The 18,555-nt window shown below is 41.1% G+C and overlaps 1 protein-coding gene across 2 annotated transcripts in view; it reads left to right on the top strand.

Annotated features, from left to right (window-relative positions):
* The window catches only part of LOC119658046 (transmembrane protein fend-like), a 45,598-nt gene extending 43,940 nt beyond the window's left edge, over positions 1-1,658 (top strand). For both annotated transcript variants that reach the window (XM_038065289.1, XM_038065290.1), the window contains one exon: positions 307-1,658. In XM_038065289.1, coding sequence (XP_037921217.1) covers positions 307-615 — 309 coding nt within the window. In that variant the 3' untranslated portion in view covers positions 616-1,658. The remainder of the gene's footprint in view (positions 1-306) is intronic.
* The last annotated feature ends 16,897 nt before the right edge of the window (positions 1,659-18,555 follow it).

The raw sequence follows: 18,555 nt of genomic DNA on the forward strand, positions 1-18,555 counted from the left end.
GATAGCTCCCCGTTTTCTGACACCATAAACTCAGTGACTGAGTACTATTAACTTCATACGACAGATTTATCGAAACATGCGTTTGAAGCCAGCGCTATTAATGCAAGTGAAGCCAGACCTTAATAAGTTTCAAAGTTGTGTCTCTATTCAGTTTCATTTAAGGACTTTGCCCGGTTCAAAAAGTTGTTTGTTTTGGTATCTCATTAAAATTTTATTTTCTCATTAATCAAACAGGTCTTTTGGCCTAGTTTTCATACCCCACTGTGTCGATATCAATTTTAACGAATTACTTTCCATTCTTTACAGACAAATGGCAAGATGCGAAGATCGCGCGACTTGTTTATTGACACCACAGGTGCAACACCTGTGCCCACCACATCTTCCACCACCACCGACAATAACTTCATCTTAGAGCAAACATCAAAGTCCGAAACTCACCACCTCACCCAGAAGGAAGAAACCATCGTAGGAACAGCAATATCAATTATGTTATTCATAGCAATTGCAGCAATTTTTGTGATCTACCGAAGTCGCCGGACGCCAAAAACAATCGAAAAGGAGATCCTGATATACAAAGATTTAGGCATAGTTTCACCTACCACATTGCACGTGTAAAAACGATGTCATGTCTGTGCGCCTGTGAGAACCAAGTGATCGTGTAAATATTTAGCAGTACGGTGTATATTTGTAAATATTTCGGCTGAATGAGAACACTGAGCATTACCGCAAAATACATGTGAAAATCAAGGATTTTCTGTAAATGTTTATCGGGTCTGTCCAAAAACACAAAGTCGACCAATTTGTAGCGGCGTGTAATAGATTTGTTTGAAGATACATATTAAGAAAGCAACTAGCGGAAGTAGATTTGTTTCTAGTCTGGCCTTACAAATGGTTAATAAGTACGCGTTCATAATAACACATGTCGTAGGTTGCTCTTCCACCATTATTTCAAGCAAGTTGGAAGCATCTTCCTCAGAACCCATCTGCAGAACTCAGTCACGACCCTCGTTACTGATTCTCTACTCCAACGGGAAGTGGAATTGTAAATAGATACATTAATGTGCATGTAAATAATCTAATCAATAAAATTTACTCTAATTAGAAAACATAAAAATGTGTCCAAAAATTCAAATTTCTAGAATAAATCTCTCCGTGTGATTTTATCGATTATTATTTATTTATAAAGGTACTACCTACGCAGCATGTAATTCTTGTAATCAAAGTTCGGTTAAAATAGCTTTCAATTTATTTTAACGCAAATCAATTCATTTAAATATTTTCCGAACACGAACTCAACAAAGAAAAGATATTTTGTGCATCGAACGTGGGATATGCCAATCAGTGGAGAATTCCCACAACCAAGCAAGTAATTAACGTTATAATTCAAATTTCCAATCGAACACAAAATGTGAAGACTGATTAAATCGAAAATATCGACATTTATTTGTTTGATTTCGTTCCCCTGTAAATGTACATTTAGGGAAAATATAATGAAAAAAAGTTAAATGTAATTTTTAGGAATTTTAATAGATTACAACAAATTCTATGCTTAAGGATTAATTAAAAACAATTAACTGTATTAGTTATTACGAAGGAGAATATGAAAAGAAAGTTTAGAAATTTAATTTGAGCAAAAAATTGAAAATACATAATTAAAAAGAAAAGATGTGAAGCGTTTTATTTCAGTTCCCTTGACTAGCAAAATTGAAAGTGCCAACTCTTATTGTTAATGCAGGATTTTGACAGAATCTTCTGAAAATATCTTAATCTGTTAAAAAATTGTAACCAAATGTGGAGAATCACATACGGTTGACTGAAATTCTTCTGGAAATGTTCACATATTATAATCTGGTGAGTACAAAATGTAACTAAAGTTGGTGATCATTTAAGAAGTTGTAAAGAGTTGCGAACACAGAAGTGGCAACGTTTGCAGAGGAAACGCACTTTTACATTCCAATCACTTATAGGGAAAACAGAAGAAATGCAAAAGCGAGACTAAAACTATGACTATATGGCTGTGTGCCCTTAATTTCCGGAAAACTAATGAGATTTTGATAGCTTTCACTTTAGTGACCATAAACACTCCGGAAAAAAGTTTCATTTATGTTTGTCTAGGAAATAAAAAGCGGTAAAAGATACATGAAATTCCGGGTTTGGGCATATTATGTATGTATCCTTTTTACACTTCTTCTGTTCCAATGTTGGATTATCTAAAAAAATTTTATGGCCAGACCACGAAGATTTTGTGCAAAACAATGAACCAGCAACCCTTTTTTACAGGTTTAACTAAATCACTAAATCAGAGAGCCTCCAACTGCAATAGTCCACTACCTAATGTTCGTTCGGGTCGTCGGCGAGCCTAATGATTGCCCAGATGGGGTTAAGTAAGACTGATTAAAAAAGAAGGAATAAGTCTTAAGAAGCTGCGAGTTAGTTGTGAAATGATTCAGATTACTGCAAGCAGTCTACTCAGAGACGAATATAAGTTTGTGGTGGGTCTCTAGAGGGTTACAGTCGTTTCACTTAGAACCATACAAAGAATTACATGCAGAATGAATTCCTTCAGCAAAAACGGACCATGACTGACCGACGACATTTGAGATATAATATAATGGTAGTAACCGCGCTATTCAGAGACTCCTCTTGGACACCACCTTTTTCTGGTGGAGTAGCTTATAGTAGTTCGCTACTACACTAAGGTTGTTCGAAACATATGAAGATGCGAGCAATGGATTTTAACTCTCCTACCCGAGGAGTCAGAAATTTCAAATCCATTTGCGACTTTCGGCGATCAAGTCACGACCGAGACACGAATTTTTGAGGACTCTCCACGTTTATGTTTTCCATGGGGAAATCTGCAGAAGACACTGAAGGAGGAGCCTTCCGTTAGGGTCTACGTCGCGGTCAACCTGAAAGGAGGATACAGCAACTCACATAATCAGAGCAAGTGGAAACCTAACTAACAGAAAACGGGGTAGGAATGCTCAGGAAACCTCAGCTGCAAAGGAGAGGCTATATTTTGCCTGCCAGAAACTTCCGCTTCTCCTAGGAAAAGCAGGAGAAAAACCAGTTGACTGTAAAGAAAAGCATTGCAAAAGAAATGGAAGCATCTTAGTAAACGAAGTATACACGTTACTGCACCACGAAGTGTGACAATATCCAGAGAACTTTCGGCGGAAACTACGAACAGGCAGGTTTAGAGTGCATCGAAAAAACTTTTTCGATTATCCGAGCAAGTGTGGTAAAACCTTGGAAACGACAACTACAAAAACAAAGGAAATCAACTAGAACAATCGTACTTATGAAAACAAGCAAGACTCGCTAAATTTCCAAAACGTACAGAATATTAGAGAATCTTGACATTCTCGAAGCAAAACTCTCTTAGAACACACTGTGAAGAACTGCAGGATGAAAGAGAAATTTCAAGTTGTGTAGAGTCCTAAAAAGGGATGATTCAGCCAATTGGACTCTATTAGAAAACCGAATTGAACACCCACGAACTCGAGAATTGAGCCTGTGCAGAGTCTATACGGGAGACCAACGGACACAACTAAGTGACAGAGAAATGGGGGTTTCTAAACACCGTTTAATATCTACTTTTTGAACACTGCACATGCACCTGGCATTAATGGCATCCGTCTCGCAATGACAAAGGAGGGTATAGGACATCTTGGAGGATTTTTGAAAAATATTTTGCTAATGTCTTGTCCTGGGTTACGTGCCTATCTTTTGGCAGAAGGTTAGCGAAGCCTTCTCGCCAAAGGATGGTAAGGGTGACAATTCAAATCCAAAGAACTTCAGACAAATTAGTTTGACATTTTTACTGAAATGTTTGGAAAGACTGGTTGAGCATCATTTTCGTGAGATGACTCTAACCCCATACCCGCTAAATGGAAATCAGGACGTTTTCCAGTTTGGAAAGGCCAGGGAGTCTGCTCTCCAGTTTCTGGTTTCAAACATAAATGGCACAACTCTGATTATGCGATGGGAGTTTTCATTAACAATGTAGGTGCGCTTGTTTTTATATAACACAAAGCGGCCTATTCAACCCTTGGTAGCAAGCCAGATAAGCGGTTCACCAACCGAGATACTTTTAATTGGAATGATAACGTCCAAATGAAGAAGAGAAAGAAAGAAATCGAGAAACCAATATAACGAATGAAATCAAGGAAAGCAACAGGATTTGACGGCATGAGCACTGGAAAACGAAAAGCTGGAACCCAACAGTGTGACTTAGTGGGTTCATCAATCACGTTATCCGGGATGGTACAACACCATCTGGCTGGCAAGGAAGCACGAATGTTTTAGTACGGAAAAAAGGTGGTCTAGGAGAGTGTTCAAATTATCGTTCGATCCGGTTGCTGTTCCACAACACATTTTCCACAACCGTATTCGCGAAGTCGTTCAAATAACCCTGAATCTAGCCGGGTTTACCAAGAACTGCGGAACTACTGACTCAATATACGCTGCGCGGGTATTCAATGAAAAACACTGTTAGAAGCATCGCCCTTTGTATATTTCATTTCTGGATCTAGGGAAGGCGTTTGACCGTGTGCCACACGAACTTATCTTCGATTTAGTCTACGACAGCCCCTAGTGATAGACGAATTCATGCGTTGGGTTCAATTGCTCTACCATGATCCGGAAAGTAAAATTAAAGCCGGCGGGCATCATCAAGGAAACCCCATATCGCCACTCCTCTTTATTCTTATTATGGAGACTATCACATGGGACATCCAACGGTCAACGCCCTCTACACTGCTTTATGCAGATGATGTTTTCCTAGTGTATCATAAGAAACCCAATCTCGAGTGGCTTGTCCTAAGATGGAGTGATCGCCTCATGCAACACAATCTTAGATTGAATCTGAAGAAAACAGAAATTTTGACGTTGTAAGAGGCAGTATTGCTATCAGCAGCAGAGACCCAGAATTGAGCGATTTAAATATCTTGGGTCAGTGATATCAGCCGATGCTAAACTGTTCATCAGCGCAGCATGGATGAAGCTTTATGGCTCTGAGTGTTGGCCGACTGGAAAAGATAATGAACGCCGTTACGGTGGAATAGTGGCATAACACATCATGATAACATCCAAAACAAGGATATGCATCGATATGGTGTTACATTGCTCGTGGAAAAATTGCGCGAGAGCCGTCGTCGGTGGTACGGTGAACGAATTCGATGGAAAACGAACGAAGTGTACAACCTGCTTCCATCTAGATTTAACAGACGGCCTGAAATCTCAGGTTGCACATTAATACATCTAAAGCGTAATGCAGGCTGGTAACTAATAAATGAAATAGCAGAATCCAATACAAAAATATTAAATGAAGTTTGAACATTACAACGACGAAATCGTTCAAAATTTCTCACATATAGAGTCGGAAGTCATAACCGATAACAGTTGCAATGATTAAATACACATACGGTTGCTGGAAGTCATCAGTGCCTAAAATAGTTTGCTAGCATATAAAGACTCTTTGGTTCCTTCCCTATCACCGTAAGATCAAAACTCCTACTGTACAGAACAATCTTGCCAGCATGCAAAACTACGAGCTTTTAGCCGCATCCAAAGAATTTTCAGCCCCTACAAGGGATGTAGTAGTTTATATGATGAAGAAATTGTGGCTGCCATAGATTCCTATGTAGGGCATAATGCGTCAATAACATCCAGATGCGATCGCTATCGATTCCTGTCAATGTGGATCAATTCTATCACAAATGTTCGGGGAGCTTGCCCTCCCTCCTCACGGTTCAATACGACGCAGTTCTCGAGCGACCCACTAGCTAACCATTCAGGGATAGTGAAGTCCACTGCTCAGTACTTGGAAGAAGAACAGTTCTAGCTTGATGCTAGTGTTGAGATAGCTGGCTTTTATAGATTTTAGACAAGTCGGTAAAACAGAATTCAGAGCCACTGGTAGAAACAATCCTTTCTTGATACATCAATATCCTAAAGATATGTATTCTTTCAACATCTGGTTTCGTCTAATTAACTGCCTTTTAGAGGAATATTTTAACAAGGTGCTTCTATCTGAGTGAAATTATGCGGTGTTTCCAACGATTAATTATTTGAAATAATAAAAACTTGTTGTTTCTTTTTCGTTGGTGTGAATATTTATTCTTGCAAATACCGATATTTCGGGAACCACTTGTTCCCTTCATCAATGCTAACAAGTTCAAAGGTGCTTCCAAATCGCAGTGACTGGAAAGCTGAGACTTCATAGAAGACCTGGGGCTTACTCTACCACTTATCAATATATTTGGTTGACAATGTTCTCTTCCAGATCATGATTCAGTGTCCGAAATCGGGTCAAAAATTCATCGCCGGTAAAGACGTGGTCAAATGCCACTCACTGCGAACTTTTAGCACAGGCTGTAAGAAAAACGACTTTTCGCTTCTTAATACGAACATCTCGCAGCAAATCTAGTCGCTGAACTGAATTGAACGTCTGTCTTGTACCATTCCTCCAAAGGGTGTAAGGCACTAAATTTTTTTAACGGGTTTGTTAAAAAAAAAAATTTATGAAAATCTGTTGACTGTCTGTCTGTCCGTCCTTTTGTCTATCTGTCTATGTGTCCGACACACCCATTTCCTCAGAAATGGTTGAACTCATTCATGCCTAATTTGGTGCAAAGGTGGGAACTTTGTTATATATTGAGTTTACACCGGATATAGCTATATAGGGTATCAGATGGAAGGTTTCGGTTAGTACTCTTCGGAGCAGGTATAGGTTTTGATATTAGTTGGAAGGGTGAGGAATGCGAGGGTCCGAAAAGGGTCAAATATTGCAAGCCCCCCCCCCTCCACAAAAAAACCTAAAAATCTGACCAACACTATGGTGGTCCAGGCCATGGCATTTAGGTCACAAAATACTCTCATTACGATATCTGCTCAAATAAAGTGGAAAGTTTTGTGCCAATCCTCCTATTATTAACAACGCTTTAGTAGGTCAATGTTGTCCTTTTCCCATCCAATCACTGCTCCCCACAAGAGAATGCTAGTACCAGAAGTCGAATTGAATATGTAGCTATATACAGGCTACAGGATAAGTCGACCTACATCTGTTAAAGGCGTGTAGTATCATTATCATTTAATTTCTGACATATCATTTCTGACATATCATTTCTGACTGATTTCCCTATAAAACATCTTACCCCAAACTTAACCGTTTTGGAGATACTCGAGTTTTATTTTTTTTATAAAAATGGCCGATTTAGTCGGTTATTGAATTATATATTTTGAATGATGTGACTGTTATTATTATTATTTAATTTTTACATGTGGAATAAGATGTTTTATGACCTCAATACCTAGGTACGTAAGTTAACTAAAAAAGTTAATACAAATTTAAACAGTTTAATTTCCTTTACAGGATATCTCAAAAAAAAAAAATATGGCAAGTGCTTTGCGAATGTGTCTAAATATATCATTTATCATCTATCCAACGGAGTATAACAATCTAGGGTTTTATTTAAACGCATAGAAATTAGTTTTTATGCTACATGGGATTTATGTTTGAATAATTTCATGTTCAACATTTCCACCTCTGTTTTCCACACATTTAGGCACTCTTTTGCGAAGTCCACTTTTTACACACCAGTTGTCAAATTCGCCCAATTTCTTTCAGAACTTCAACTGATGAATTTTAGTTGGGCTCATTGTGGATGAGGCTCTTCATGTGCCCCCACACATAAAAATCCATGGGGGTTAGGTCTGGACTTCTGGCTGGCCAGGGTAAAGGCCTAGCTCCTCCAATCCATTTGATTCTCCTGAAATGTGCAGGGCAGCCATCATGCTAAAACCGCATGTCTCAAAGTAGGTTGAGTGGGAGATCCTCCAGTAAGTCGTCTAGGTCACCTCTCAGCGAATTTTTGTAGTCTTTGCCGTTTAAATTATCAGGGAGAAAGTAAGACCCAATCAAATGATTAGAAATGATATCCATCTAGATATTTACGGTGAGTTTATGTTGTGACCGCTTAACTCTCTTCTCATTGGGATTTCCCTGTACCTTTGGGGACGCTGGGGGTGCTCACTATTGCGCTATGGTAATTCGTAATCCCATTTTTATCAAATTTTGATTCATCAATCCACAATATTAATTTAAGGAAATTCGGGTCTTCCACATCAGCATTTAGCATAAATCTGCAGAAATAACCTTCTCGCGGGATCTCCTTTTTCGATAGGTTATACCGGCGTGCAATGGTATGGGTATAGACCCGCTATATGTATTGTAAACCACACTATCCATTGAGACAGTCTCAGTTCATTGCAACAATATTAGTGGAACTGGTTGGATTTAATCTAAATCGTTATACAGAGTGCGGCTGCATAACTTCCTTTTTTTCAAACCTCAATAAAAACTATTGTATGCATCGGAAAATATTTATTTTTTTTTATAATGTAAGTACATGTCTAAAGTTTTTATTTACATTATTTTGAAGATCAAATCTGTTAGGTGACGTCTCCCATTCTCCATACATTGCGTAAACCGATTTCTGGCGTTTGTCATGACTCTAGTTAGCATAGCAGGTGTTATGTTGGCAATTTCTTCTTGGATGTTGGTCTTCAAATCTTGTAGGGTTCTTGGACGGTTCACATAAACACGGGATTTCAAAAAACCCCATGGAAAAAAAACACAAGGGGACAGATCGGGAGAGCGTGCCGGCCATTCCAAATCGCCTCTAATTGAGATAAGGCGCTCTGGAAAGTGTTCCCTCAAAACAGCCATCGATGCTCTTGAAGTGTGTGCTGTTGCATCGTCTTGTTGGAACCAAGTGTCCCCCAAATTCAAATTTTCTAGCCGTGGGAAAAAAAAAATTCTGTAGCATGTTTACATACCGGTCCGAATTCACTGTCACTGTAACCTCATTTTCCTCAAAAAACCAGGGACCAATAATTCCAGCTGAGGAAATTGCACACCACACTGTGACTTTGGGTGAATGCAAAGGTTTTTGATGCAATTCTCGAGGGTTGGTGTCAGCCCAGTAGCGCATGTTTTGTTTGTTAACCGACCCACACAAATGAAAATGGGCTTCATCGCTAAACAAAACAATAGCACCCTCGGGAACGACATCAAGAAGAAGCTCACACGCGTTCATCCGAGAATTGAAGTCACGTTCTGAAAGTTCTTGCACTATCGCCATCTTATAGGGATGAAAATGAAGATCATCACCAAGAATTCTTCTCACAGAACGATCGGATAGTCCAAGGGCAGATGCGTGTTTGCGCGCAGAACGCCGTGGCGATCGCAACATTGACGCTCTCACTGCTTCAATGTTCTCAGGTGATCTAACGGGCCGAGGGACTCCAGTTCTTCCTTTTGTCGCACTTGCAGTTTGTCTGAATGTAGTGACCCATGTAACAATTGATTTGCGGTCTGGGATGGGAGCCAACGGGGCTAAATTAAAGCGATTCCGAAATGCACGCTGTGTTGCAATAACCGAACATCCGCTTGAAAAGTAAACCTCAACGGCAAAGGCACGCTCCTCACTATTCCAACGCATGATGGCGACTGAACCGTGTCGGGACAAAACTTTACAGTATCCCCTCTTGAACGAGACCACTAGCGCTCCGCTATGACATCAACTAACTGAGTGGCGCGCATTTTAAAAAAGGAAGTTATGCTGCCGTACCCTGTACTATCTCATTATCTTGTTCTTCGTCGTCATCAATGACACGTTGTCTTCCCAAGTCTGTACGACGTCTTGAAACAGAGCCAGTTTCTCGAAGTCTTCGATAAACTCCGTCGAACATATAATAATAAGAGTCACATATTTCAAAATATCTAATTCAATAGCCGAAAAATCGGCTATTTTTATGAAAAAAATTAGAACTCGAGAATGGTTAAGTTTGGTTCACTTATCCTGTACTCTTGTATAAGTTGAACCATCGTGTCGGCGAATATTCTTATATGAAAAATCAACAAAACTTTTCATTCCTAAAGCTCCGAGCTTCCGGTTTTCGGCTTTTTTACTTTTTACTATTTTGTAAACAAAGTTATCAAGGTTGATATTGTTTCTTGAAACAGAATCTACCTCGTAACATTTTGACAATTTCAAGTGAGGAATCATGCAGAATATAGCGTTTATAGATTGTATTTTGGATACACCAGCGTGATATGATGTAGCGCCTTTTTTTCACGTAAAAGAGTACACCATCCCTCAGCCATTTATTGGAGTCCTCGGAATAACAAACTTTGATTGTGCGAATGTGTTGCCTACGTGCTATGTGTGATTCCATTCTTCCGCCTCACTACTCCACTTCCGCAACCATTACCAATATTATTCCTATTCAGTCCATTTCAGCAATGAGTGCTCAAGTTGTTCCTACCTCGTCCTCGAACTTCCGTGAAGTTAAGGAGCTTTCGGAGGAAAACCGGTGCTTCACCATCGACGAGATTGTTTCTTCAGTAGGTCTAGGTCCGAGTCCCTCCTTCAGAGAAAAACTTTGATTCTCGAAGATCTCAGCACAATGGGTTCCTCGGCTTCCTTCTCTTCATGAAGAAAACACGCGTTTTGCTGAAGAAGGAGATGGGTTCAGTCATATAGTAGCCTGAAGGTCCAAGGTTAAGTCGCGATGAAGAGATTGAACCTTTTGTTCGCAATTAATTAACCTTGGTTTTTTATGACGACGAAACAAGAAACTTCCAAAATGTCTGTAGGAAAATAACAAAAAAAAATATTTTGAAAATATCTCGTAATGAGAAAAATCCTTTAAAAAAATCCCTTTTATATTTGGTTGAGCCTCGTATAAGAGATTATTCTTTAACTTTTCTGAAATTTGTAAATTTTTTTTGAATATTAAGAAACCTTCTCAGGGTCTAATTGTGTCCTTAAAGCTTTCGAAAACTTATTGATTAAACAGGTAAGAATATCAACAGTTCAATTTAGAAGTCACATAAATTAAAATACTGTGCAGTTTCTATGTATATATATATGCAGACGTTAAAGTGCTTACATATGTTACATTTGTTCTCTCGGGCCTCCAGGTAACAACGTTTAAAAAAAATATTATGTGTTTCAAGTCAAATCAGAAAACAGAGAACTTGCCACCTCCTATTTTGTAAACCATAGAGTAGTTTATCGCATGAGTTGAACACACCACACATCCTCCATCTGCAACTAACTCAGGAATATTTTAAACATTAATTTACATCCGTTCCATTACATTCCTCACTTCGGAACTTACCCTACCGCAAGTCTCAGTAGATAGCTGAACCCGGCTCATAAAATAATTAAGTGGGTTTCGAATTTCCGGCTGTAGCTTTTATCAGGAATACCGGAAGTGATTTGCATAGATGAACAATAAATAAATAATTTGAGTTCAACGCACAGCATTTGCTCTCTGAACTTCGGGATGGGGTGGTGGGTGGTTGCTCCACTGCAACCTGCCCGAACCCCACGCTGGATGCGATGTGTACACTTTCACTCCAACATTTCGTCGCCGGCAACTAAATTGCAGTAAATTTGCCAGAAAATTCCGGAGGCTCTGATATCTGTTTGAATTATGAATTTATGAATCGCTGGCTCGCAGATCCAGCTCCAGCGGATCCGTTGCACGATAGAATTAGTTGCATGCACATAGCTGTTTCACAGCATACGGGCTGTTGGCGCCGGCAAAAGGGGAGCTTTCCACTGAAAAGCTCTTGGCTGATTCTGTGTGCACAAGTGGAAAATTACACTTCCGAGGTATTTTCCTAAAAGACTGACTGATGACAACCTCTCCCCGTGAATCGATGCGTTGGGAACGGAAACATTAGCTGCATGGAAGCGAAGGTTGGCTGAGCTCAGGGCTACACAGGATTCTGTGAATTCCAAGACACCTTTCTGGCAGTATCCGCTCCAACGCTTCGAGCGGCTGTCTAGGTGTTCACTTTGGTTCGCTCTAGTTCCATCCTAACATAGCTTCGTTATTCCCATTGATGAAAATTGAATTTAAACTTTTCAAAGTCAGTCGAGTCGAGTCGTATTCTAATCCTTCTTTTGGGTGCAGTTACGTAGTAGTGTTACCATGGAAGGTTGATTGTGAAATAGTTGATTATTTTCCGAAAAACATTACCAATAGTAAGGAATTTGCAGAAGATTATTTTGAGAGGGATTTTGCTTGCCGTTTAGAGAGGTTGTTGAAAAGATACAGAAAGCATGTGATGCTTCCATGTCACGTCACACTGTATACAAGAAACGAATAGCCAAGTTCTTGTGGAATTCGGAAATTGTTGAATCTCGTCGTCTGCCTTTAAGCCACTAGACATAGTCAAGGTAGCGGGAACCAACCTGAGTCTGAAGAGTCGCACATCATCATCATCAACGGCGCATCCGGTCTAGGTCTGCCTTAATAAAGAACTCCAGACATCCCGGTTTTGAGCCGAGGTCCACCAATTCTTCTTCTTTCTTCTTTTTTTTCAGCCTTTGTCCCGTTCACAAGCGGGGTCGGCTCGAACTTGCTTACTTCCTGACGCCGTCCATGCGTCGAGAACCCTTGCCCATTTCTCGACAGGACCGGGGCCCGTCCTGCCGCGTCGACTGAGGTGGACGCCCTTGCATTTCTCCGAGGCTTGTGACTTAATCCGATCATCATGTTTGTAACGACATTCTATTCATTTTCTTGGTCGACCTGTCGCGGGGCCTGTCACCAAGAGAGATCAGGTAGGATTTAGCATAGTAGAATAACTCCAACTATACTCTATTTATCTCTTCCCCTGATCTCAGCATTTTATTTTTGTTTTACTGAGGATAGTACAGAGTACGTTGCCTCAAACCCTCCTCCTTTACCTGGGCTTGGGACCAGCATGGTGGAGTTGAGGTCCACCAATTCGATATTCCTAAAAGCTGTCTGACATCCTGATCTACACCATCGGTCCATCTCATGCCGGGTCTGCCTCGTCTCCTTTTTCTACCATAGATATTGCCCTCTTAAACTTTCCGGGTGGGATTATCCTCATCCATACGGATTAAGTGACCCGCCCAGCGTAACCTATTGAGCCGGATTTTATCCATAACTGGAGGTTGAGGTCATGGTATCGCTCATAGATTTCGTCGTTATGTAGGCTACGGAATCGTCCATCTACATGTAGGGGGCCAAAAATTCTTTGGAGGATTCGTCCCTCGAACGCGGCTAGAGTTTGAAATTTTTCTTGCTAAGAACCCAAGTCTCCGAGGAATACATGAGGACTGGCAAGATCATTGTCTTGTACAGTAAGAGGTTTGACCCTATGGTGAGACGTTTCGAGCGGAACAGTCTTTGTAAGCTGAAATAGGCTCTGTTGGCTGTCAACAACCGTGCGCGGATTTCGTCGTCGTAGCTTCGTTGTGATTTTCAATCCCAGAAAGGAGAAATGGTCAACGGTCTCAAAGTTGTAGTCTCCCATCTTTATTCTTCCCGTTTGACCAATGTGGTTTGACGTTGTTGGTTGGTTTTCGGTGCTGACGTTGTCACCATATATTTTGTCTTGCCTTCAGTGATGTCCAGCCCACGAACTCGCGCCGCCTGCTCGATCTGGATGAAGGCAGTTTGAACGTCTCGGGTTGCTCTTCGTATGATGTCAATATCGTCAGCATAGGCCAGTAGTTGGGTGGATTGGCATTTACCTCAGCATCACGGATCACTTTCTCGAGGGCCAGGTTAAAGAGGACGCATGATAGGGCATTTCCTTACCGTAAACCGTTGTTGATGTTGAATGGTCTTGATGGTGATCCTGCTGCTTTTATCTGGCCTTGCACATTGGTCAGGGTCAGCCTAGTCAGTCTTATCAATTTTGTCGGGATAGCGAAATCTCTCATGGCCGTGTACAGTTTTACCCTGGCTATGCTACCATAAGCGGCTTTGAAGTCGATGAACTGATGTCCATATTTCTACAGTTTTTCCATCGTTTGCCGCAGAGGGAAAGTCTGACTTGTTCCTGAGTGGCATAACCGATATAAAAAGGTGAGAAAGGAACTGCAGGCAGCATTTTGTCGAAGTAAAACCGAACACCTGATGACGTTATATAAGAAAGCGGACCTCGACTCAGGCAGTTGTGACATCGATGAAGGATAAACGTTCACCGCCAATCTTTAGAACTCTTTTCCCGCAAGTCCCAAGCGAATGAAACCTTTCCGTTGTTCAGGTAGATCACGATGAAATTCCCGAGGTAACCACAGAAGAAGTTATTGATACCGCGTAGAAGAGTGCCGAAAGTAAAACTCCTGGCTAATACGGCATCCGCAATAAGGCGCTGCTAGTGACGGTCAAGACAGTTCCAAATTGGCTCACAAAAGTATCTACGGCGTGTTTCAAAGAAGGGATTTTCCCGGAAGAGTGAAAGGAACAAAGCTAGTGCTAATTCCGAAGACAAATAAACCTCTGGCCGACCTTTTTTTCTTATAGGCTTACATGCCTGTTAAACGGCTCCGGGAACTTTTCGAATAATAATAATAATCGTTGGCGCAACAATCCATATTGGATCAGGGCCTTAAAGTGTCTTAGAGCACTTCATTCAAGTTCGTAACGGTTCACTACAGTACACTGTAGGAAGCAATGTGGTCAGCATTGCGCTCGCCCGCGATTATTACCCTGATTTGACTCAGGTACTCATTCACAGCTGAGCCGACTGGTATCCGACGTCAAATCATGATTCAAACTCCACTGCCACCAGTGAGATTTGAACCGCGACCTTCCGTATGATAGCCTTGTGCTCTAACCACTCAGCTATCCGGACACGGACTTTTCGAATGGGCAATCTATGATATAACAGGCTGATACCGGGTGGCCTCCCAGTTAGGCAATTCGGATGCCGGAAGGCGAGATCTACTTACAATGCGATCATTACGGGGCGAAAATTGCGGAAGCAGAAATGAAAGCCAACAAATCCTGAGCGGCAGTTACCGTCGATGTTTGCTTTCAATTCAGCAAACTGGTGTAAAATAATTGAGGCTTTGGCCAATCAAGTGCTCCTAAATACCTAATGCGCATCGTCATAGAGTTTCTCCGCGAGAGGCTAATATGTTACGATTCGGGCGGTAGATCTAAGACGCATCGGGCAACCTGTGGAGTTCCACAAGATCGGTCCTCGGTCCACTTTTGTGGATGACAATGTGCGATGGAATTTTGAGGTTACAGTTCCCCAAATGGGTGACCGTTGTCAGGTTCGCAGATGACATCGGAATGACTATTGTGGTATGAGACAGCAAGGAGATCGATATTTTGACAAACGAGGCAATTCGAGAAATCAAAACCAGGCGCCGGTCTTCCGCTTGCAAAGCATAAAACGGAAGTAGTTCTAATTACCAAACGAAGAAAGCAAACGTCGATGAAGATTTGGATTGACAAACAAACCATACACTCACTCAAATATCTGGAAGTCATGATTGACCAAAAATTAAACTTCAACACACATCTTGAAAGTTTAGCAACAAAAGTATCCGAAGTTACCACATAATTGGCGAAAATATTACCGAGGTGGCCAAGTCAAAGTCGTCGGCTCCTTATCTAAAGTTGGTAGCTCGATTTCGTTTTAGGCAGCTCCTGTCTGGTCCTCGGCAGTGAAACATGAAGCAAATAAGAAAAGGTTTGCGCCGCCATACCGACTAGGTCCGGTGCGGAAATCGTGCTACAGTACAATATCTGGCAAAGCAGCATGTGTGATAGCAGACATGGTCCTCATCGACGCATTAGCGAATGAGGGTCGATGACTCCTATCGCCGACAGTTTGTACGAACTGAAGCAACACTGGAATCAGAAGAGATGCGACGATTCTCTTAAAGGACACTTGTGATGTGATTCTGGGGGATGTGAAACACGTTGCTTTTAACTGTCCGACATTCTCCATACACTGGGCGAAGGTGGAAATTGTCGCCGGGGAGCAGTTTTCAGCGGAAAATATCGTGGAGCACATACTATCTTCTGAATTATCTCCAAGAGGGGTAGAAAAACTAATGAAGGGGATCCACAGTACACTAACCTTGAACCTTCCCAGCTTCCAACGCCAAAAAAGCAGACAGACAGACAGTAAACTAATAAGGTTTTGTTTTACACATGAAGCGCGTGAAGCCGCGCAACCCATGTGAAGTAGTATTAAGATCATTAGAAAACCTTTCACATGGTAGGCGATTATTATCGGCTAAGTGTAGGTAATCCTGCGACAGCTTTGGCTCCAGTATAGTTCCCTAAACCATTCCCCTTTTCTCTCTTTCCCTTACTGTCAAGACATTCTATTGAGTGGCATTTCCGTTTTTTCCTGACCAGTTCATCCGCTTCCTCATTGCCTTCTAAAACACTACGGCCTAGAACTCACAGTGCTTAAATTTTGTTTTGCGAGAATACTGGTCTAATTTATTAAGGCGTTCCAACGTCAACCTAGAGTCGACTGAAATCGAGATATTCTGCACCAATATCTACCCTCAGTTGTGAAGGGCCGTCAGTATACAGCTCTCCTAGCCCATCCTGTTGCTTAAGCATGTTTCAATTTTCTTATCAAAATGAAATGAAAATGTCTTTCTATCATTTCAGAAACTCAGGATACCACCAAGAAGAAATGTCAATCTTCTTTCGGTTTAGGCAGCGCATCGCTATGTAGATACTCCTGGACATTCTGAAGATTATCCTTCTTTCCTACATCTGCCTATAAAAATGTAGAGGAATCCATCTTAGCTGGTTCTCTTGGCATGTAATAGACATGTAAATTGAGTGTCGTGGCGAGCTTGGTTCTATCCGTTCTTTTGTATTTCTTCCTGTGGACTCACTTTTTTACATATCTGTATATTTCCGTTGTGCGTCTTCCAGAGTAGTTTTTCCTTGTGTACAGGTAGTTCCCGAATTTGTGACCTGTGGCCCCTGTTTAATTTCTATGTCGGGCATTCTAATGGCTATTGAGTGATCAAGATTTCGATTTCTTGGAACTAAGACGATTGTAGCTAGATTGTTACGCATGTCTCCCTTCTGCACACGCTACTAGTAATTCTTAAAGTTATTTGTATTCTATCCGATATGGAAGAGTCACCTCAAGCCCTCTAGTTCATTACTAGCCCATTTATAAGAGTACTCTCAGTATTCCCTTTTGTATGATGCTAGTCATGAATGTTGGTTTGTTTCCTACATTATATAAAAGTCTCTCTCTTGGGGCGTATCACCCGGTTATTAGTATTACGGAGATGTGCCTCCGCCTGATGCACCAGTTTAATTGCAGTATGTGGTCTTCATTGTTTGGTGCTTTTGCGATTATTGTGGTTATCAATTTAGAATCTTCTTTAACCTTGATCTCATGTGGTAGTTGTGAAGCGATCAAGAATTAGTGAGGTTATTTCCGATTGTAAAGTTTTTAATGGGCATTTTCCGATTTGCTAGCCTAGCTCTGTTACATATTTTTAACAGCAGGGTTACTTCGTATATAACGTAGCTATTGTCGCTAATAGTATTAGTTATTGTCAGGTTTAGCCCTGGAAGGAGAGCAATTCTTCGTTCAGTCTGTCCTGCTTGATCCTATATATTTTGCATTATGTATAGGTACATATGAATATTACATATTTCTATATAGTTTTCAAAAGAAACAAGTTTGCACAGTGTTATAAATTGTTCAAAAGAATTTATTGGAACCAAAGCCGTCATACGCCCTGTGAGTTTATTTATTTATTTTGTTTATTTAAGGGAGAATAAACAGAGTAAAACATTTAGGTGGAGAGGAAGGCAATAATCTTATCCCATGCCTTAAACTATCATACTTAAAGAAGAGAAGTTTAAAGGACTAAGCTGTTGTTCGTTGTAACTTCGGCAAAGTCTAGGAACCAGGGAATGGAAGTGGACTTCGAGTTCGGTGAAGCGCACGTTGAAAATATCTGTTCCACGTGTATTATAAGACGCAGGATGGCAGGTCATATCGCTAGAGGCGGAGCAGTTCATCAGACTCGAAGAAAACAATTCAGATAGGATCTACGCGGTTGTAGAAAGGGGACGTTCAGAAAGCGGAGGCGGCAAGGATACTCACGAGGGAAGTTTTCCTTTAAGAAGAGGGAACGGGTGAATTTACGTGGCACATTTTCAAGGACAAGACAATCACAATTACGGGAAGGTGACCAGATCACAGAGCAATGCTCGAGGGTATTCCTCACTAGGGAATTGAAGAGAACTAAGGAGGGTTGAACGGAGTTGAACTTAGAGAAGGGGCGAAATAAAAAGCCTGACAATTTTGCTGCTTGATTGGGGGCTTTGAGGCAATGGGAGGTGAGGTTGAGCTTATTATCGAAAGTTGCTCCGAAGAGTTGTTGTAACAGGAGACTAAAAGGATAGAGGTTCGTAGGATAGGAACCAGCAAGCTTTACTACTATTGACCCGTCGGCTAGGGGCTGACCTTCCAGCTACGACCTTAAGCTCATCAAAAGCGGGCTATAATTGGTTTCCGGAATGTACGCTCGCTCCTTGGAAACGATATCGAGGGTGCCCAGAATGGTCATTTTCTCCAACTCAGGCCAGAATTCCAGCGACGTAACATGCTGGGTATAAGCTAAATTATATTCTGGTGTCTTGGAAAGTACTTCTCTCCATCTTGCGGCGCTGTTCTTTTGTACTCTGCAAAGCCAAGTG

This window comes from Hermetia illucens, chromosome 5, assembly GCF_905115235.1.
Source record: "Hermetia illucens chromosome 5, iHerIll2.2.curated.20191125, whole genome shotgun sequence".
Classification (NCBI taxonomy): domain Eukaryota; kingdom Metazoa; phylum Arthropoda; class Insecta; order Diptera; family Stratiomyidae; genus Hermetia; species Hermetia illucens.